The sequence below is a fragment of the Artemia sp. Qi Xiang Cuo genome, chromosome 6 (genome assembly GCF_049724085.1).
Source record: "Artemia sp. Qi Xiang Cuo chromosome 6, ASM4972408v1, whole genome shotgun sequence".
In the NCBI taxonomy this organism is placed as follows: Eukaryota; Metazoa; Arthropoda; class Branchiopoda; order Anostraca; family Artemiidae; genus Artemia; species Artemia sp. Qi Xiang Cuo.
In genome coordinates, this window is record NC_142799.1 from 64,287,456 (window position 1) to 64,309,056 (window position 21,601).

At 35.2% G+C, this 21,601-nt stretch overlaps 1 protein-coding gene across 1 annotated transcript in view; it reads right to left on the reverse strand.

Moving 5' to 3' along the window:
* The window catches only part of LOC148951510 (protein hobbit-like), a 114,459-nt gene that overhangs the window by 24,554 nt on the left and 68,304 nt on the right, over positions 1-21,601 (reverse strand). The window contains 3 exon segments of the mRNA XM_089091135.1: positions 7,903-8,098; positions 17,106-17,157; positions 19,737-20,390. Of these exon segments, the coding sequence (XP_088947261.1) occupies positions 7,903-8,098; positions 17,106-17,157; positions 19,737-20,390 (902 nt within the window).

Consider the following 21,601-nt stretch of genomic DNA (forward strand, 5'->3'; position numbering starts at 1 on the left):
TTGACTTTATAAGTTCTATAATTTAACTGCAGTCTGTCAGTAACTAGTATGACTGTATCTTTACGGATTAGAAATCTTTACGTTCCTCGTTTAATTTTTTGCCTTGGAGTACCTGAGTATTTCCATTTTTAGCAAAATCGTGAGCAATAAAGTAATATTAAATAAGAGTCTTATGATGATGGAATTTGTAAGATTTTAGGTTAGTGTTATCGACAGTTGACACTTTAGATGTAACTGTATACTACATCCAGTAGAGATATTCCAGACATACTTGCAATTGAATTGCAATTGATATAATTTTTTTTCTTAGTTATTGATAAATATAGTTTTGCCATTTCTATTTTTTCTAAGAGTAGGGTTTTCTATCAGTCCAAAATTCAGATTCTGTGCAACAATGGATTTTTTTTTTCAAAGTTAGAAGAAAATTCTCTCCCCAGAGCCCTGGGGCAAAGGCTGGAAGTTATGCCGTAGGGGTTTGTATGGCTTTTACGGAATGAATGGTTATATAAGCTTCAGATGGGGCTATTCCTTATCAAACGTCATCACATTATGGCATTGTTCAAATAAAACTTATTTTAACTTTGATTATACTTATATAGACTTTTCAGACATAAGAAAATAGTTTGCTGAAATAATGGATGCATGTCACTGCCATTTACCCATTCCGATGGAAGCCTAAAAATAGACAAAAGAACACAAATATTTTAATGCTTGGAAAAAATTTACTTAAAAAAAAAAAGGAAAAACGAGAAATTGATGGCATCCATGCGCAAATAATAAACCATCTGCAGATAGACTTGACTCATGTATGCAGTGAATATTATAAATAATAAAACCACAAATGACGAAAACAACTTTGCTAAAAAACATTGCAAGTTTGATAGTACCTTCAAAATAATCCAAAAGTTGAGTTGGATATTGGAAAGAACTAGCTTAGTTTATTTATTTACTTTGGATTATAATTTCGTCGCCTTCAAGCCCTAAACAGCCAAGAACTGTCTTTTTTAATTTACTTACTTCACTACAATCCATCTGCTTTTACATTGAAGATTTTACCTTCTCTCCTTTATACTCTTTACCAAGTATACTCTCTTTGACCTCTTTAACCTCTCTACTTCCTTTTATTTCACTTTGAGTGCTCGTTTTTTAGGGGGTTTTCTCTTTTTATTATTTCTTTATTATACAAATTCATGTAACCATCACTTTGCATTCAAGTCTTCATCTGCATTTTTTTGCATTCAAAAATTTCTTCATATTATTGTTGATAATAATATTTCTCAAAATAGCGCAGACAAATAATGCGACCCAAAATATCTACCTAGCACACAGAAAAAATATAAAAATGAAAAGTACAAACGAAAAAGAGAAATAAAACAAAGAGAATAAATAACAACCAAATATCAAAGTCACAGAAAAACAAACAATTAACACAAAAAAAGAAGGAATAAATCAGAGAGAATATACAAGAGCCGGACGGTACAAGAGCAAACTAAATACTGCAAATTTGTTAGGCTCTCTACGTCACATATCATGCGGTAGGAGCCTTAAGTCAAGTGAGTCAACTTATCGATTGGTGACATCCTAGAAGAAATAATAAAAAGAAAAATAAACCTTACAAACACAGAAACAAAAATTAAAAACCATTTGTCTATTTGCCGATCTATGAATTTAACGATCTTAGAAGCATCAGTTCCAGCAGTCCTGTATACCAATCCCCCCCTTCTGAAAATACTTTTCCTTTCTACTTGGATTGAAAACTAACAGCTCGACAACCTTAACTAATGCCGAACCTAAAGTGAGCATAAAATGTAGGCTATACTACAACAGAATAAATGAAGCCTAAAACAAAAAGAAATAACAATGGACAATGAAGCCAAATACAAAATAGCCAAAAAAACTGTGGCGTTCTCAATCCTCAATTATACCCCCCCCCCAACGTCTTGAGCGACATTCGTGCTTTACTCATTACTAAATTTGTATTTATTTATATAGTTTTTATAAATTAATGCTGCAAGAACTTCCAAAAGTTATTTTTATCAAATTAGCATCTTTGTCCCAATGAATTTAATGCAATTAGTCTAATTCAATAAGTCATTTAATTCAATAAGTAATTTCAGAAATTGCGTACACCAGGTAGTGGAAAGTTTGCGCTCCCTTGGTTCATCATGAGTACCCAGAAATCGCTTCTGACGGAGGAAGGAAGGGAGGGGGTTAAGACTCCAAGTTTTTGAGAAGAGGGGGACACTAAATACTAAAAACTAAATACTAAAAACTGAGTACCTGAACCAAACAACTAGCAAAACAAAGAAGAAAAAAAACAAAGAGAAAGCAAACTGAATATTAAACAACCACAGAAAAGCAAACAACCAACATAAAAGACTAACAAATGAAAGAGAAGATTTAACAGTATGACGGTACAAGATCATACTAAGCATTAAATAACCAGGAAAAAAATTAGCTAAAAACAAAGAAATAAAACTGAGAGAAAGTTAAGCAGGCGGGCGGTACCAGAGCAAACTAAATATTACGCAACAACAGAAAAGCAAACAACTAACACAAAAGAAAGAGAAACAAATCAGATGAAAACTTAACAGTCTGACGGTGCAAGAGGATAACTAAGCACCAAAAATAAAAGCACAAACAGAGAGAAAACAGAGACAAAGTTAAGCAGGCGGGCGGTACAAGAGCAAACTAAATATTACGCAACAAAAAAAAGCAAACAACTAACACACAAAATAAGAGAAACAAATCAAAAGAAAACTTAACAGTCTGACGGTGCAAGAGGATAACTGATCACCAAAAATAAAAGCACAAAAAAAACTGAGAGAAAGTTAAGCAGGCGGGCGGTACCAGAGCAAACTAAATATTACGCAACAACAGAAAAGCAAACAAATAACACACAAAAAAAGAGAAACAAATCAGAAGAAAACTTAACAGTCTGACGGTGCAAGAGGATAACTAAGCACCAAAAATAAAAGCACAAACAGAGAGAAAACTGAGAGAAAGTTTAGCAGGCGGGCGGTACCTGAGCAAACTAAATATTACGCAGCAACAAAAAAGCAAACAACTAACACACAAGAAAAAAAGAAACAAATCAAAAGAAAACTAAACAGTCTGACGGCGCGAGAGGATACTAAGCACCAAAAATAAAAACACAAAATAGAAAACTGAGAGAAAGTTAAGCAGGCGGGCGGTACCAGAACGAACTAAATATTAAGCAATAACAAAAAAGCAAAGAACTAACACAAAAAAATAGAAACAAATCAAAAGAAAACTAAACAGTCTGAAGGCGCGAGAGGATACTAAGCACTAAAAATAAAAACACAAACAGAAAGAAAACTGAGAGAAAGTTAAGCAGGCGGGCGGTACCAGAGCAAACTAAATATTACGCAGCAAAAAAAAGAAAACAAATAACACAAAAAAAAAGAGAAACAAATCAGAAGAAAACTAAACATTCTGACGGCGCGAGAGGATAACTAAGCGCAAAAAATAAAAACACAAAAAAGAAAACTGAGAGAAAGTTAAGCAGGCGGGCGGTACCAAAGCAAACTAAATATTACGCAACAACAAAAAAGCAAACAACTAACACACAAAAAATGAGAAACAAATCAGAAGAAAACCTAACAGTCTGACGGTGCAATAGGATAACTAAGCACCAAAAAATAAAAGCACAAACAGAGGGAAAACAGAGAGAAAGTTAAGCAGGCGGGCGGTACCAGAGCAAACTAAATATTACGCAACAACAAAAAAGCAAACAACTAACACACAAGAAAAAGAGAAACAAATCACAAAAAAACTTAACAGTTTGACGGTGCAAGAGGATAACTAAGCACCAAAAATAAAAGCACAAACAGAGAGAAAGTTAAGCATGCGGGTAGTACCAGAGCAAACTAAATATTACGCAACAACAAAAAAGCAAACAACTAACACAAAAAAAGAAGAAACAAATCAGAAGAAAACTAAACAGTCTGACGGCGCGAGAGGATACTAAGCACCAAAAATAAAAACACAAAAAAGAAAACTGAGAGAAAGTTAAGCAGGCGGGTGGTACCAGAGCAAACTAAATATTACGCAACAACAAAAAAGCAAACAACTAACACAAAAAAAGGAGAAACAAATCAAAAGAAAACATAACAGTCTGACGGTGCAAGAGGATAACTAATCAAAAAAAATAATAGCAAAAAAAATAAATCTGAGAGAAAGATTAGCAGGCGGGCGGTACCAAAGCAAACTAAATATTATACAACAACAAACAAGCAAACAAATAACACACAAAAAAAGAGAAACAAATCAGAAGAAAACCTAACAGTCTGACGGTGCAAGAGGATAACTAAGCACCAAAAAATAAAAGCAGAAACATAGAGAAAACTGAGAGAAAGTTTAGCAGGCGGGTGGTACCAGAGCACACTAAATATTACGCAGCAAAAAAAATCATACAACTAACAAACAAGAAAAAGAGAAACAAATCACAAAAAAACTTAACAGTCTGACGGTGCAAGAGGATAACTAAGCACCAAAAATAAAAGCACAAACTGAGAGAAAGTTAAGCATGCGGGCAGTACCAGAACAAACTAAATATTAAGCAATAACAAAAAAGCAAAGAACTAACACAAAAGAAAAAAATAAACAAATCAAAAGAAAACTAAACAGTCTGAAGGCGCGAGAGGATACTAAGCACTAAAAATAAAAACACAAACAGAGAGAAAACTGAGAGAAAGTTAAGCAGGCGGGCGGTACCAGAACAAACTAAATATTAAGCAATAACAAAAAAGCAAAGAATTAACACAAAAGAAAAAAATAAACAAATCACAAAAAAACTTAACAGTCTGAAGGTGCAAGAGGATAACTAAGCACCAAAAATAAAAGCACAAACAGAGAGAAAGTTAAGCATGCGGGCAGTACCAGAGCAAACTAAATATTACGCAACAACAAAAAAGCAAACAACTAACACACAAAAAAGAGAAACAAATCAGAAGAAAACTTAACAGTCTGACGGCGCGAGAGGATACTAAGCACCAAAAATAAAATCACAAGATAGAAAACTGAGAGAAAGTTAAGCAGGCGGGCGGTACCAGAACGAACTAAATATTAAGCAACAACAAAAAAGCAAAGAACTAACACAAAAAAAAGAGAAACAAATCAAAATAAAACTAAACAGTCTGAAGGCGCGAGAGGATACTAAGCACTAAAAATAAAAACACAAACAGAGAGAAAACAGAGAGAAAGTTAAGCAGGCGGGCGGTACCAGAGCAAACTAAATATTACGCAACAACAAAAAAGCATACAACTAACACAAAAAAGAGAAACAAATCAGAAAAAAAATTAACAGTCTGACGGTGCGAGAGGATAACTAAGCACCAAAAATAAAAGCAAAAAAAAGAAAGCTGAGAGAAAGTTAAGCAGGCGGGCGGTACCAGAGGAAACTAAATATTACGCAACAACAAAAAAGCAAACACTTAACACACAAAAAAAGAGAAACAAATCAGAAGAAAACTTAACAGTCTGACTGTGCAAGAGGATAACTAAGCACCAAAAATAAAAGCAGAAACAGAGAGAAAACAGAGAGAAAGTTAAGCAGGCGGGCGGTACCAGAGCAAACTAAATATTAAGCAATAACAAAAAAGCAAAGAATTAACACAAAAGAAAAAAATAAACAAATCACAAAAAAACTTAACAGTCTGAAGGTGCGAGAGGATAACTAAGCGCCAAAAATAAAAGCACAAACAGAGAGAAAGTTAAGCATGCGGGCGGTACCAGAGCAAACTAAATATTACTCAACAACAAAAAAGCAAACAACTAACACACAAAAAAGAGAAACAAATCAAAAGAAAACTTAACAGTCTGACGGTGCAAGAGGATAACTAATCAAAAAAAATAAAATCAAAAAAAAGAAAACTGAGAGAAAGTTCAGCAAGCGGTCGGTAACAGAGCAAACTAAATATTATTCAACAACAGAAAAGCAAAAAAATAACACAAAAAAAGAGAAACAAATCAGATGAAAAATCAACAGTCTGACGGTGCAAGAGGATAACTAAGCACTAAAAATAATAGCAAAAACAGATAGAAAACAGAGAAAAAGTTAAGCAGGCGGGAGGTACCAGAGCAAACTAAATATTACGCAACAACAAAAAAGCATACAACTAACACAAAAAAGAGAAACTAATCAGAAAAAAACTTAACAGTCTGACGGTGCAAGAAGATAACTAAGCACCAAAAAAAAAGCACAAAGAAAAAGAAAAAAGAGAGAAAGTTAAGCACTCAGCTGGTACCAGAGCCAACTAAGCAGCAGCAACCAAAGAAAAGCCAACAACAAACGGAGGAGAAAAACGAACATATAAAATCAAAATTAACAGTTAGACAGGAGAAGAAGAAACTAAGTATTAAATAACCACAGGCAATTTAAAAAAAGATATATCAAGTATTAACGCCAGTAAACTTAAATAATTAATTAGCAATGCTGAAAGACTGATTAGTATAGTGATCAGGTTTGAATATGAAAGGTATCTAAAATCAGTGTAAGGTTTTTTAAATTAATGAGAACGAAGAAGGTTCAGAGCTGGAGAATGAAAGTTTAAAGGCTAGACGATTACAAAAATAAGAAAAACAGCTGTTATTAAGAATATTCCATTTATGAAATTAAGAATTTTAACTTAAATTTTATTTCTTAGCTAAAATAGAACTATGCCAAAGAAAATTTCATTTTCCCTTTTTTCCAGAATTTAAAAAAGGTTTTATATATATTTTTTCTTACTTATTTTATTCAGTTATGTTGTTAAGCATATCTTAAATCAAGGCTTTGTTCCGTTAATGAAGTATTTTATTTGTTTTTTGAATTTCATGTATGTATCTTATATATTCCTCGATTCTGAGGGAAATAAATAAACAAATAATAAATAAATAAATAAGAAGAGTGGTTGCAAGGTTAGGCAAATAACAAAGATCCACAGTTTCAATTTTTATTTTCAGTGAAGCTATAATAATTCCATGTCCTGTGACATCATTTTAGACTCTCTTGGGCCATTTTCAACTGTTAGAGCATAAAATTTCCCCATAACAAAGTGAATTCTGATGAAAATCAAGCCTCTTATGGATTCCCGGAGTTCTGAGAACGAAATAAAAATTTACTTTAGAACTAAAATTTCCGTAAACTGTAAGGTGCAGGATGTATTATACCAAATAGTCGCAAAATAGAGTAAAAAAGAAATTTTTTTAGATCGACTCCAAGATACATCAAATAGATCAAAGATAGTAGCGATGGGCATAGCAGGTCCAAGGTTGAGATCATTTTAGCTAAGCAAAGCAAAGATTACAAAAGCAAACAAAAGATGACAAAGTAAAAATCTAAAGCTAAAGATTACTTTAATACATTTTACGAGAGCAACATAGAGATACGCCTGTTAGATTACAATAGTTGTGGTAGCATGGTAATAATAACATAAATGTCGGGCACTACCAAAAAATTACCATATTATAATTTAGTGGACGGTACTATCCTACCCTATAATCCCTCTCACCATATAATCGCGGTTTGCTTATACAATCAGTCCCCCCCCCCAAAAAAAAACAGGGAAAAAGTCACGTGGCTAAATAGAGCTGGATAAATGTCTCGGTATTTTTCTTATTATAAAAATTTCCTTTTTTACACTCAATTTCTTTATATATATTTAAATGAAATATAAACAAAATCTGAAAGAAGATATAACTGCCCCTATTCTTTCCATTCGGCCCTCAGTTTTAATATTTTCAGTATTTATCTCCATTGCGGAGGACATTCACCACCCAACACTCTCCTCAGCAATTCGAAGAGATGCAAATAAGAACACTGATTATTTTGCCTTTTAGGCTTAAGGGGGCACTACTCTAAATCTAGTACTGTCAGAGACAAAATTCGTCATATCTTACTTAGCCAATTGTTATGAAGGACATCATCGGTTTGACAGGCAGCAATCCCCTGCAACGCTGGTTCATTCGCATCAGCAACAGGATCTTCGCTAAAGACAACGGAACTGCTGTCAGCTTCAGCAATCAGTTTCTTCAGCATTCCAGCAGCATGTCCAGATTGAAGGCGAGTAATTGGAGATGGTGTTGTGATGCTTGCCTGAAAAAAATAAATGGAAAAACCATTTAAAAATAGATATATCAGGTTAAACTGCCGAAATCATTGAAGAATCAGGTTAACAGCAACAAATATAAATGGCACAAAGCATAAATGCAAGTCAAAGCGTAAACAAATTTTGTGTTGATGCAAAGCGTAATTGCTTACTTTAAATTACTTACTACAAAACCTTACTTTACTTTAAAATTTTTAGCATGCTGACCTCTGCGTTGCACATCTCCAAAGTCCACTGGGTGTATTTTAAAATCCTTCAATAAACGAGTTTATTGATATTAAATAAAAAGACTACAACTCAAGATGTCTATAGACATGGTGGAAGCCATCTTCTCTGGGTGCCCCTGAGAGTAGCAGACAAAGATAGAGATCTACTACTGATAATTTCGGTTGCCATCCAGACAATGGTCGACCTGTCAAGTGCCTGACCATGAGGCAGGGTGTTGTGTGAATAAGTTGCCGTAATTGGATGGATCAAAGCCAGTAGTGACTGCAGTATCATGCCTTGGGGAGGTCAACCATCCTGGAAAAAAATAGCGCCGACTATGGCACAAGAAAAACCGTCTTGAGGAGCAATCCGAAATGGGATAAAGAAGTTCAGGTGCTAATACCGGCTCGGAGAATCAAGTACTTTTGGCTGCAGATAGCTGACAAATGGCGGGTGGCTCTCCCTCTATTTTTAGGTGCATTTGTTACCAGCACAAGTTCTTCTGATGATGTACAAAAACAGTGGTGAACTCCTTAAGACAAATAAGGAGAGATATAGAAGGAGAGAGTAAGGAATAAATAGATAAGACTTATTTCAAAATACCACATCCAAGGGGCAACCAATAATCTAGCGGCTATTAGCACAATATTACTGTTATTACCTCTTGGTGCGGGGTTAAAGCGCCCTTGGGGCGTGATTGACATAGTTTTGCGGATTTGCCCATAATATTAATAACAATAATGCTGTTAAATCTTTTTTTAATTGACTAATGACAGCTAAAATGCTTGTGGCACTAGTGAAATTTTATATTTTTTGTTTAAAACAAAATCACTTGCCCACTTTTAGCATCTGTATTTTCGTATCAGTAGAATCAAACATCAGTCATTTTAAATGGCTTCAGGTTCTTTAAACTATATATATGACACTTGTATCAGAAACCATTAGCTCAAAGGCCTGGAAAAAGGGGCCGTTTTCCCCTTCTTGATACCTAACACCTGGAAACATTGAAAACGACGACAAGTTCTGTTTATTTTGGTTTAGTTAGTAGGCCTGACAGTAGGCCTGTCAGTTTTGGCACACCCTCGCCTAGTACTTTACCAACATGGTAGGTCTCTCAGGGCAAATTTTTATTTACAAATGATAAATCAGGCACCGAACTGATTGTTCAGTATCAGTTTTTGAAAAAAAAACAAAAAAAAACAGTTCGAGTTCGAAATTTAGATCGGCAAAAACGGCAAAGTGGCCATACATATTGTTCTTTTTCTTCTTTTTAAAGTATTAAATAAAAAAAAAACTTTCCAAAAAATAAGTTTTATAAAGAAAAGTAAAGGCCATTTAAAACTTAAGCTCAGTTGATACGAATATATGTTAAAATTCAAACCCAAAACGACCAGAAATTCCTATTAAAGAATAAATGAAACCCAAAACGAATAGAAATTAAATAAACAATCGTAGCAAAAACATACAACAAGTAATAATATGAATTAATAAATAAATCTTAAAGCGAGTAATACTTAGATTGAATATGAAAATCAAGCTTAAAACGAAAACAAATGTTTTGCTATTAAAGTATAAATGAAACTTAAAACGAACAAAAATTAAATAAACAATCAATGCGAACAAACATACAATATATATTATTCTAAATCAATAAATAAGTCTTAAAACGAGTGAAACTTAAAAAGAATATGCAAATCAAGTTTGAATCGAATAAAAATAACTACAAACAAGAGTTTGGGTATCGCCTCACTGCAGAAGCCTAAAACCTACTGCGTCATTGGCGTTTTACTAAAAACAATTCTTTGAAATATTTTCACTTTTGTAACTTTAAGAAATCAAAAATTGATTAAGATTTTAGGGAATAAATATCAGCATATGTGTATTAAACTGACAATGCACATTTTTTTTTCAGTAAAGTACAAATTATATTCTGGCTTTTAGAAAGCATAGAGGTTTAGAACCCTACTCATATTAATTTCTGCTCGTTTTGAGTTTGACTCTAATATTTATTTTAATTTTTGTCCGTTTTGGGTTTCATTTATTTATTGATACTGATTTGGGGTAGTTGTATGCTAAGTAGATTATATGATAGTCCGGACGCCAGGTGTTGAAAATATGAATCATACCACGACGGAATGGGGCTGCAATGAGAATTAGCCTACCCTGCACCCCCAAAATTGACCATGCGGATTCAAAAATACCAATGGCACTTGCTTGCGAGTGGTGGAACACTCCATAAGTTGACATTTTATTATATTTTGGTGTTTCCTGCAAGAAAACGCATGTTCCGCAAAGTTTGAGGTGCAGTTTTCCGCTGAAATAGAAATGCCTAGAAGCCTTAGAATGTTTTCATAACAAACTAACACGATTAGTTAGGAAAAATGGCAGAGTTAAAAAAAATAGCAAAACTATATGAGTCTTGAACAGTCTTGGAGAGTATAAACAAAATCAAATTGAATATTAGATATATGATGATATTAATTGTTGAAAGATCCATCAGTTCAAGATTTTTTTTCACTGTAATTTTTATTTTCATTTTCAATACTGTAAGAACTGGAAAATAATAAATTTGAAATATACGAGTAATTCGTTTTCAGTGAAGTACCAATGACGCAAAAGGCTTTAGGTTTTTACAGTTAAAGAAGGGGGCAGTATCCAAATTTTGTAGTAGTGAAACTATATTTGTCTTGACCAATCTTGAAAAGAACTAACAAATTAAACTGAATATTTGATGCATAATGATATTAATTGCTAAAAGCTCATCGGTTCAAAATTTACTGTAATTTTAATATTTATTTTCAATACTAACTACAAAAGAAAACATTTGTAATATAATTCGTTTTCAGTAAAGTGCCAATGACGCAGTAGGTTTTAGGCTTCTGCAATGAGGCGATACCCAAACTATTGTTTGTTGTTATTTTTATTCAATTCAAACTTGATTTGCATATTCTTTTTAAGTTTCACTCGTTTTAAGATTTATTTATTCATTTACATTCTTGTATGTTTATTCGCATTGATTGCTTATTCCATATACGTTCGTTTTAAGATTCATTTATACTTTAACACCAAAACATTTGTTTTCGTTTTAAGCTAGATATTAATATTAAATATAAACATTTCTCGCTTTGCGATCTATTTATTTATTTATATTGTTACTTGTATTTTTTGGCTACAATTATTTATTTAATTTATGTTCGTTTTAGGTGTCATTTATTCTTTAACAGTAATTTATGGTCGTTTTGAGTTTGAATTTTAATAGGTATTCGTGTCAACTGAGCTTAAGTTTAAAATGGCCTTTACTTTTCTTTAAAAAACTTATTTTTCGGAAAGTTTTTTTTTAATTAATTTTTTTTCGTTTTTGATTGCAAAAAGTTTCAGTTTTTTATGGCATGGGGGGGGGTGCTTACTGTCCGATTATTCTTGACTTTATAAAACAGATCTAGAACTTTCAATATAAATCGAATGAGGCTTTTTTCAAAGTCTATACGATTACCTCTTTGATAAAAATCTTATATATGAACAATAGACAGCTTGCATAACTTGTGGACAGCGATTGACAACAATGAATGGATTGAAAAAATAGACCCAATAAGGGGGTATAGACCATTTCACTTGCTGACACAAAGGAATCACGGCTGTTTGGAATTTACCTTAATAGGAATTTGTGTGTCAAAGCAATTTTGCATCTATCACAGAGTATGTATTTTAACCTTATAGTTGGATAATTAATATAGATTTCCTATGTGTTCTTCCCATACAAAGCCCCTTCCCATAAGTTACAAACCCCCCTTAATAAGTTATGCCCCAGGGCATAACTTAAAACGCCTACCCCCGGGCCCTGGTGGGCTGTGTCGATATCGGATTTTTTTGTTATCAGAACTTTGAATTATTTTAACAAAATGTCTAACAAATAATGTTTATCGGGTACATTGCGGGCGGGGAGGAGGGGGGGTGCTAGTTACCCTTCCAATTCTTTTAAATCTTAAAGAGTATATAAGAAATTTTAATTTGCAGTCCAATGAGCCTGCTTTAAAGTGTATACTAGCATACCATGTATAAGAAATAATGGGAAGGATTTGGAGAATCCTTAAATTATAACCCTTGCCCTGTGAACTGAGGGGGTGTTGTCATTCTCAAAGAGCTAATTTCCAGAACTTAAAACTATGTTTATTAAATGACTGTCTCAAAAATTTTGATTGGATGTGTTTGGGGAAAAAGTGGGCGTGAAGGAGGGTAAGTTGCCCTCAAATCACCTTCGACTATTAAAAAGGGCACTAGCCCTTTGAATTTCCAATTGAATGAGCGTTTTTGAAGTTTCTACGACACCGCCTTCTATAAAAACCTTATATACCCCCAGGGCATAACTTAAAACCCTTGTCCATAGGGTTGTGGGGGATTGTCCTCCTCAAAAACCTATTTTATATCTGAAAATCAACTACGCTGAACAAAACAGCTATCTCAAAATTTTGATTGAGAGTGTTTGGGGGAATGATGGGCGGGGGGGGGGGCTAGTGGCCCTACGATAACTTGTGACTATTAAAAAGGGCACTAGCCCTTTGAATTTCCAATCGAATGAACCTTTTTTGAAGTTTCTACGACAACGCCTTCTATAAAAACCTTATGTGCCCCCAGGGCATAACTTAAAACCCTTGTCCTGAGGGTTGTGGGGGAGTCTCCTCCTCAAAAACATATTTTCTATCTGGACATCAACTACGCTGAACAAAATGGCTATCTCAAATTTTGATTGGATGTGTTTGGGGGAATGATGGACTTAGGGCGGGGGGGCTAGTTGCCATCCAATCACTTTTGACCATTAAAAAGGGCACTATCCCTTTGAATTTCCAATCGAATGAGCCTTTTTTGAAGTTTCTATGACAACACCTTCTATAAATACCTTATATGCTCCCAGGGCATAACTTAAAACCCTTGCCCTGAGGGTTGTGGGGGATTGTCCTCCTCAAAAACATGTTTTCTATGCGAAAATCAACTACGCTGAACAAAATGGCTATCTAAAAATTTTGATTGGATGTGTTGGTGGGAAGGATGGGCATGGGGGGGGGGGCTAGTTCCCCTCCAATCAATTTCGACTATTAAAAAGGGCACTATCCCTTTGAATTTCCAATCGAATGAGAATTTTTTGAAGTTTCTACGACAACGCTTTCTATAAAAACCTTATATGCCCCTAGGGTATATCATAAAACCCTTGCCCTGAGGGTTCTGGGGGATTGCCCTTCTCAATAACATAATTTATATCGGGAAATCAACTACACGAAACAAAATAGCTATCTCAAAATTCTGAGTGGACATGTTGGGGGGAATGATGGCCGTGGGGGGGGGGGCTAGTTGCCCACTAATCACTTTTGACTATTAAAAAGGGCACTAGCCCTTCAATTTCCAATCGAACGAGCCTGTTTAGAGGTTTTTGCCACAACGTCTTCTATAAAAACCATATGGACCCTCAGTGTATAAACCAAAACCCTTGTTCTGACGCCTCTGGGGGTGTGTCTTCCTCAAAAATATATTTTCTGTCTGGAAATCAGTTACGCTTAACAAAATGGCTATCGCAAAATTTTGATTGGATCTGTTTGGGCGAATGATGGGCTTGGGGGGGGCGGCTAGTGGCCCTCCAATGACTTTCGACTATTAAAAAGGGCACTAGCTTTTTGAATTTCCAATCGAATGAGCCTTTTTTGAAGTTTCTACGACAACACCTTCTATAAAAACCTTATACACCCCCAGGGTATAGCTTAGAACCCTTGCCCTAAGGGTTGTGGGGGAGTGTCCTCCTCAAATATATATTTTCTATCTGGAAATCCACTACGCTGAACAAAATGGCTATCTCAAAGTTTTGATTGGATGTGTTTGGGGAAATGATGGGCGTGGGGGGGAGAGGGGGCTAGTTACACTCCAGTCACTTTTGATTATTAAAAAGGGCACTAGCCCTTTAATTTCCAATCGATTGAGCCTGTTTTGAAGTTTCTACGACAACACCTTCTATAAAAACCTTATATGCCCCCAGGGCATAACTTAAAACCCTTGCCCTGAGGGTTGTGGGGGAGTCCTGCTCAAAAATATATTTTGTATCTGGAAATCAACTACGCTGAACAAAATGGCTATCTCAAAATTTTGATTGGATGTGCTTGGGGGAATGATGGGAGTGCGGGGGGGGGGGAGTTGCCCTCCAATCATTTTCGACTATTAAAAAGGGCACAAGCCCTTTAATTTCCAGTCGAATGAGCCTTTTTTGAAGTTTCTACGACAACACCTTCTATAAAAACCTTATTTACCCCCAGGGTATAACTTAAAACCCTTGCCCTGAGGGTTGTGGGGGAGTGTCCTCCTGAAAAATATATGTTCTATCGGGAAATCAACTATGCTGAGCAAAACGGCTATCTCAAAGTTTTGTTTGGATGTGTTTGGGGAAATGAAGGGCGTGGGGGGGGGGAGGGGAGCTAGTTACACTCCAATCAATTTTGACTATTAAAAATGCCACAAGCGCTATAATTTCAAATCGAATGAGCCTGTTTTGAAGTTTCTACGACAACGCCCTCTATAAAAACCTTATATGCCCCCAGGGTATAACTTAAAACCCTTGCCCTGAGGGTTGTGGGGGATTATCCTCCTCAAAAATAATTTTCTATCTGGAAATCAACTACGCTGAACAAAATGGCTATTTCAAAATTTTGATTAGATGTGTTTGGGGGAAGGACGGGCTGGGGGGGGGGGGGCTAGTTGCCCTCAAATCATTTTCGACTATTAAAAAGGGCACTAGAACTCTCGATTTCCAATCAAATGAGCCTGTTTTGAAGTTTATATGACAACCCTTCCATAAAGACCTTATATGCCCCGAGGCATAACTTAAAACCCTTGCCCCGAGGGTTGTGGGGGAGTGTCCTCCTCAAAAATATATTTTCTATCTGGAAATCAACTACAACTTACTGGATGTATTGGGGGAATGATGGTTGTGGGGGGGACTAGTTGCCCTCTAATCACTTTCGACTATTAAAAAGGGCACTAGCCCTTTGAATTTCTAATCGAATGAGCTTTTTTTGAAGTTTCTACGACAACACCTTCTTTAAAAACCTTATATGCCCCCAGGGCATAACTTAAAACCCTGGCCCTGAGGGTTGTGAGGGAGTCTCCTCCTCAAAAACATATTTTCTATCTGGAAGTCAACTACGCTGAACAAAATGGCTATCTAAAAATTTTGATTTGATGTGTGTGGGGGAATGATGGGCGTGGGGGGGCTAGTTGCCCTTCAATCACTTTCGACTATTAAAAAGAGCATTAGAACTCTCAATTTCCAATCGAATGAGCCCCTTTTGAAGTTTCAACGACAACCCCTTCCATATGAAGTGCCCTGCTCTAAAGAAAAAAAAAAAAAATAAATAGTACATTGTGCCAACATCGTTCTTATATGCCCACAGGGCATAACATAAAACCCTTGCACCGAGGCTTGTGGAGGAGTTTCCTCCTTAAAAACATATTTTCTCTCTGGAAATCAACCACGCTGAACAAAACGGCTATCTCACAATTTTGATTTGATGTGTTTAGGGGAATGATGGGCGTGGCGGGGGGCTAGTTGCCCTCCAATCACTTTCGACTATTAAAAAGGGCACTAGCCCTTTGAATTTTCAATCGAATGAACTTTTTTTGAAGTTTCTACGACAACGCCTTCTTTAAAAACCTTATATGCCCCCAGGGTATACTTAAAACCCTTACCCTGAGGGCTCTGGGGGAGTGTCCTCCTCAAAAACATATTTTCTATCTGGAAATCAACTACACTGAACAAAATGGCTATATCAAAATTTTGACTGGACGTGTCTGGGGAAATGATGGGAGTAGGGGGAGGGGGCTAGTTGCCCTCCAATCACTTTCGACTATTAAAAAGGGCACTAACCCTTTGAACGTTCGAACAAATTAGCCTTTTTTGAAGTTTATACGACATCGCTTTCTATAAAAACGTTATATGCCCCTAGGGCATAACTTAAAACCCTTGCCCTGAGGGTTGTGGGGGAGCATCCTCCTCAAAAACATATTTTCTATCTCGAAATCAACTACGCTGAACAAAATGGCTATCTAAAAATATTGACTGGACGTGTCTGGGGAAATGATGGGAGTAGGGGGGGGGGGCTAGTTGCCCTCCAATCACTTTCGACTATTAAAAAGGGCACTAACCCTTTGACTTTCCAATCGAATGAGCCTTTTTTGAAGTTTATACGACAACGCCTTCTATAAGAACCTTATATGCCCCCAGGTCATAACTTAAAACCCTTGCCTTGAGGGTTGTGGGGGAGCATCCTCCTAAAAAACATATGTTCTATCGTGTAAACATCTATGATAAACAACTTGACTATCTAGCAATTTTGATTAAATATGTCTGGAGCAATTAGAAGTATGGAGGGGAGGGATATATTACATCAAGTCTTTGTTAACAATTCTAAAGGGCACTAGCCAATCCAATTTCTAGTCGTATGAGCGATTTTCAAAGTTTTTACGACAACTCTTTCGATACGAAGTGCCCGGGTATGGATAAAAAACAAAAAAAAAAAAAAAAACACATTGTGCCCACATCGTTCTTTACTTTGGCAGCGCTAGCTTTACGCTCGTGCGCTGCCTATGATAGTTAATAAAATGGGTAGCGAGTTCCCTTAAACATGGAAATATATCTTGTCGATTCTTGAATTATGTCAAAGAAATATTAAAAGAGATCCCCTAGAACTAAAACAAAAACCCTGACTATAAACTCCCTGATATCTACCTCTGTTTCCCTAGATCCTATCTCACCGTAATGCTAGTGAAATAAGATAAACACCTTGGTGTCACAATTTCCAGTAATCTTAAATGAAAAGTACATGTTTCAAATATTACAAAATATAATAAATAAGCAAACACATGGCTATCCTTGACTATACTGCTGAGCAAATTTAAGTGTAGAATTCACTCCGTGTTTACTTATCCTTTATCAGGTGGTTATTGAAATACGCATATATAGTTTGGCATCTACAGCTTTCTAGTGAGCTTAGCGACAAGGTCCAGAAACGTTCGCTCAGGGTCATTTACATAAAATCCCATACTTCTTCCATCTTAAAGCCTCACGCCTAAGAACCTTGATAAAAGGGGGAGGGGGCACACTGTTGGTTCGTGTGCTGTCGCAATAGTTATTGTCACCTTTCATAGCGACGTTTTCTTTCTTTTTATATTGTTTTGTGAACTATTTTTAACTCTCGGTTTGTTTTTATTTTTCAACTTTGTAGCATATTTTTATTTTAGCTTTTTTCCAAGCCTTTTTTACATTTATCAATTGTTTCTCTTATTATTAGATCTTTGACCTGTATTATTATTTTTTATTCTGTTATAGTTTCGACAGTCTTTGAACTGAATTATTCGGCTATTTTTTCTTTTTTAGACTGTGATAGTCGTTTATGAGTCAAATATCTTCTATCCATCAATCTATCTGGCCACTTTTTCAATTTTTTGCCATTAGTGAGTAATTTTTACTTTAACAATTTTCGGACACTTTATTTTAATACGCAACATTTTTCTAATTTGTTTTAATTTTTTAAGTGGCGATATATGTACCAGACTTCTTTTAAATAGTTTTTAACATTTATCTATTTTTTGGTGGTTTCTGTTTTTTTTCTCTCTTCCAGTTGACACAAGAAGCGAATTCGGCTCTATTAGAGCTGGTGATAGTCTTTGGAAAATAAATATTATCTATTTTCGACGAAATACCTTAAATAAGGTATTTTTTTTCCAAGACCACACTGCCTTTCTATGACGAAAAAATAAAAGCTCAAATGGGGATAAGTCCATTTATTTGACAGTGAAAACAAATACCAAACTATGGATACTTCGACCATATATACAGCGATCGTTTTTCTGCTGATGACGATCACTGTATATGTGTTCAAAATATCCAGGCTTTTGTATCCGTTTTCGATAAAATAAAAGAATAAAATCCTTTTTAATAGACAGTGTATAGAAATTCACAAAAATACCAGATATTTCGGTCACATATACAGTGACCATCATCAGTAGTAAAACGAAACTCATCAGTAGTAAAAGTAGTAAAAGTTTAGTTTTACTACTGCGGCTGGTCCCTTTATGTGTGACAAAATTATCTGGTATTTTTGTGAATTTCTATACACTGTCTATTAAAAAGGATTTTATCCCTATTTTGAACTTTTATTTTATCGTCATAGAAAGGCAGTGTGGTCTCCGAAATTATTTGTGTATCTGTTTTCGCTGTCTAATAAATGAAAATGAAACAAATACAAAATTCGGGATATTTCGACCACATATACAGCGATCGCTTTTCTGCTGATGACGATCACTGTATATGTGGTCGAAATGTTCAGACTTTTGTATCTGTTTTTGCTGTCTAATAAATGAATTATCCCCATTTGAAGGTAATTTTTTCGTAAGTAGGCCTATTATTTCAAATTAAACAAAGTATTGACATGCAACGCATCGGAGATAAAATATTTATGAGTCAGACCCCTCTTGGAGAAATATTATAATGCTTCAAAAGTTATTATTATTTGAACCATTTATGATAGCAGAGCTGTCAATATGAGAAATAAGTATCTAAATGTGTATTTAAACTGTGCTTGAAAAAATGCATTTAAGTTAAAGCCCAAGGGAATAGAACTGTAATTAACCACATGCCGAAAAAAGAACTATTAATGAATAAGGGAAAGATTCTAGAAATATTAAGAATTCAAAGGGGAGGGGGTCAGAGTGTGACCCTGAAACCCCAAATGACCATCTCAAGTGGTTGTTACCAGGAGTGAAACACCAAAATAAATAGTTTGAAATAATTTGAACAACATGCGATATATATAAGATATGAAATTATCAAATACAACAATTTGAATAGTAATTTTGAACTAAAATTTGAATAAAAAATACAATTTGGAAACACAAATAAATTAAAAAAATAAGGAAAAAGAATTATAAAAGAATATTTAATATTACGTCGACGATTTGTCGATGTTACTATTGTCCAGAAGAATTTCTGTATTTCTGCATTCGTATATTTGGATTACATAAAAGCATAAAGGGTTTTGTACTTACATTAAATGTTTTTTTTATTATAATTAGAGCTATGTATGAGTGTAATTGTGCTTTAATTATTTATTGTTTATGCTTTTCCTGTCCTGCGTAGATGGTCATAATTCCTCCTCGACCTATTAGGTTTCAACTAAGCATCAAAATTTTTAAATAAATTTAACTTGGGAATTTTGGGTCACTGTTGTAATGACAAATAAAAAAGGCTGGGCAGATTCTTTGTCAAACAGAAAGCACAGGAGCCAATGTGAATAGACATACTCGTGATTCCAAAATTGGTCACCTTGGATAATAAAGATCACACAATAATAATTAAAATTACAATTAAATAATAATTGATCATACCTGTTACTCTTTGTCCAAGCACTTTTCATATCATGGACGACAAGTCTATGCGTTTTAAGGTTTCGTCCAACGCCACTTATGTAAGAGACAGCAGATGAAACTGAAACTTCTCTACCGTAGGAGACCCGACTGACACTCAAAAAATATTGTTACTCTATTGGCTTATTCACAACGATTTTCAAAGGAGGATCTTCCTCATCTTTCAATGCCGCTTGAAGATATACCTCACAATCGTTTAGATCACAGTTCATATACGAAATGAACCACTCTGCTCTCGGCCGACGTCTTAGCCCATCTTCACATGACACTAGGAGTAAATTGTGCTCGGAGCTTAGTGTTAACGCTCCACATCTAACTTCAACACCCCGTTGGATTTAGTAAGACATCCAGTAACATATATCATAGCGACGAAGAGAAAAACTGAGTCGAATACTTTTGTAGTGTCGAGATAGATTTGGTTTGCGCTTGCGTAAATTGTTGAAGATTCTTCCACGACAAATTGGCCGAGAAACACCAGTTAATATGTATTTCAAGTTTTCAAACCATTTCAGAGTACTTCCATACAGTAAGGTGATTGGTCTTTGATCAGGTTGTCTAGATTTCATCTTTGTTTCCATGGAGACAACCATAATGATGTTCTGGGATCGGAAAGCTCTGCAAAAACAAACAAACACAAAATAGATGGAAATAGAACATTAGACTAACCACAGACCAGATTATTCAACGCTTCAAATATATCTAGACCCCGACATGATACGACACACTTTAGACATGAAAAATACTTCAGGAAACATGAAACTAAAAACTGAATTTGCGTGACTGAAAATGTAATTGGTTGTTTCAACAACCAATCAGAGAATAGAAACTAATGATGCAGGTATTCATTTTAACTTTGGTCTTCCTCAGATACTTTTGATTTGTATATTTCTGAAAAACTTGCTAAGAAATTTTCAAAATAGAAAAGATTGTGCCTGCTATTTACAGTACAATGCTGGCTCTCGCTCAGCGAATAAACATTGGGTTGATATGGAACATAAATTACTGAGACGCAAGCATAAAATTTTCCAAGACTCATTTTGTTAAAAAGTAATTATCAGAACAGAATTAATAATTGCCTTTTATTATTCAAGTCATCTTTATAAATTTGATGAGTATAAAGGTCTTCTTCTGAGTTCTGTCACAAGAATTTACTTTCTCTGACCATTCCACGATATTTCTGAGCAGCGCGATCAGGCAATTAAAGAAAAAAATGGAGAATGGTGATCAGACAACACTGCGCAAAAGCAATAATGGGAAACGTTTTTTTTGCTTCAATATTTTTTTTTCTGAAAAGTATAAAAGGAAAACTCCCATAGCGTGTGGATTCAACGGTAAAGAGACAAAAATGCGATAAAGGACTTTGGTATTTAACAGGACAAATAATTAGGCTACCAAAAGCGAGTATAAAAGAATAAACATGTCTAAAGTCACTTTCAGATTCGATTGTAGACTCTTGACGAATTCGGATAATTTAGAAAGTTAAGGAGATTAAAATCAACCTAAATATAGAAAATGACAATATTCCAAGACCTTACCTTAGACCTTAGATCCTCTTACACCGCCAGGGGCGCCAAAGGCATCAGTGAATATTCTCCAATCGGGTCTGAGAAGAGCCACTGCGTATACATCTTCCCAATCTGGTTGAAGAGAGGCATTCAGGCGGCATAGGTCACTGTTGTAGGTTCGCGTCAATAAGTTTCGAGGTCTCCCTCGCTTTCGGCTTCCAACTGGCTGCCACTCAAGTGTAGACTTCGGGATTCGATGGTTTTCCATTCTTAGAACGTATCCGAGATACCTCTATCTACGGGATCTGATGGTGTCGGTTA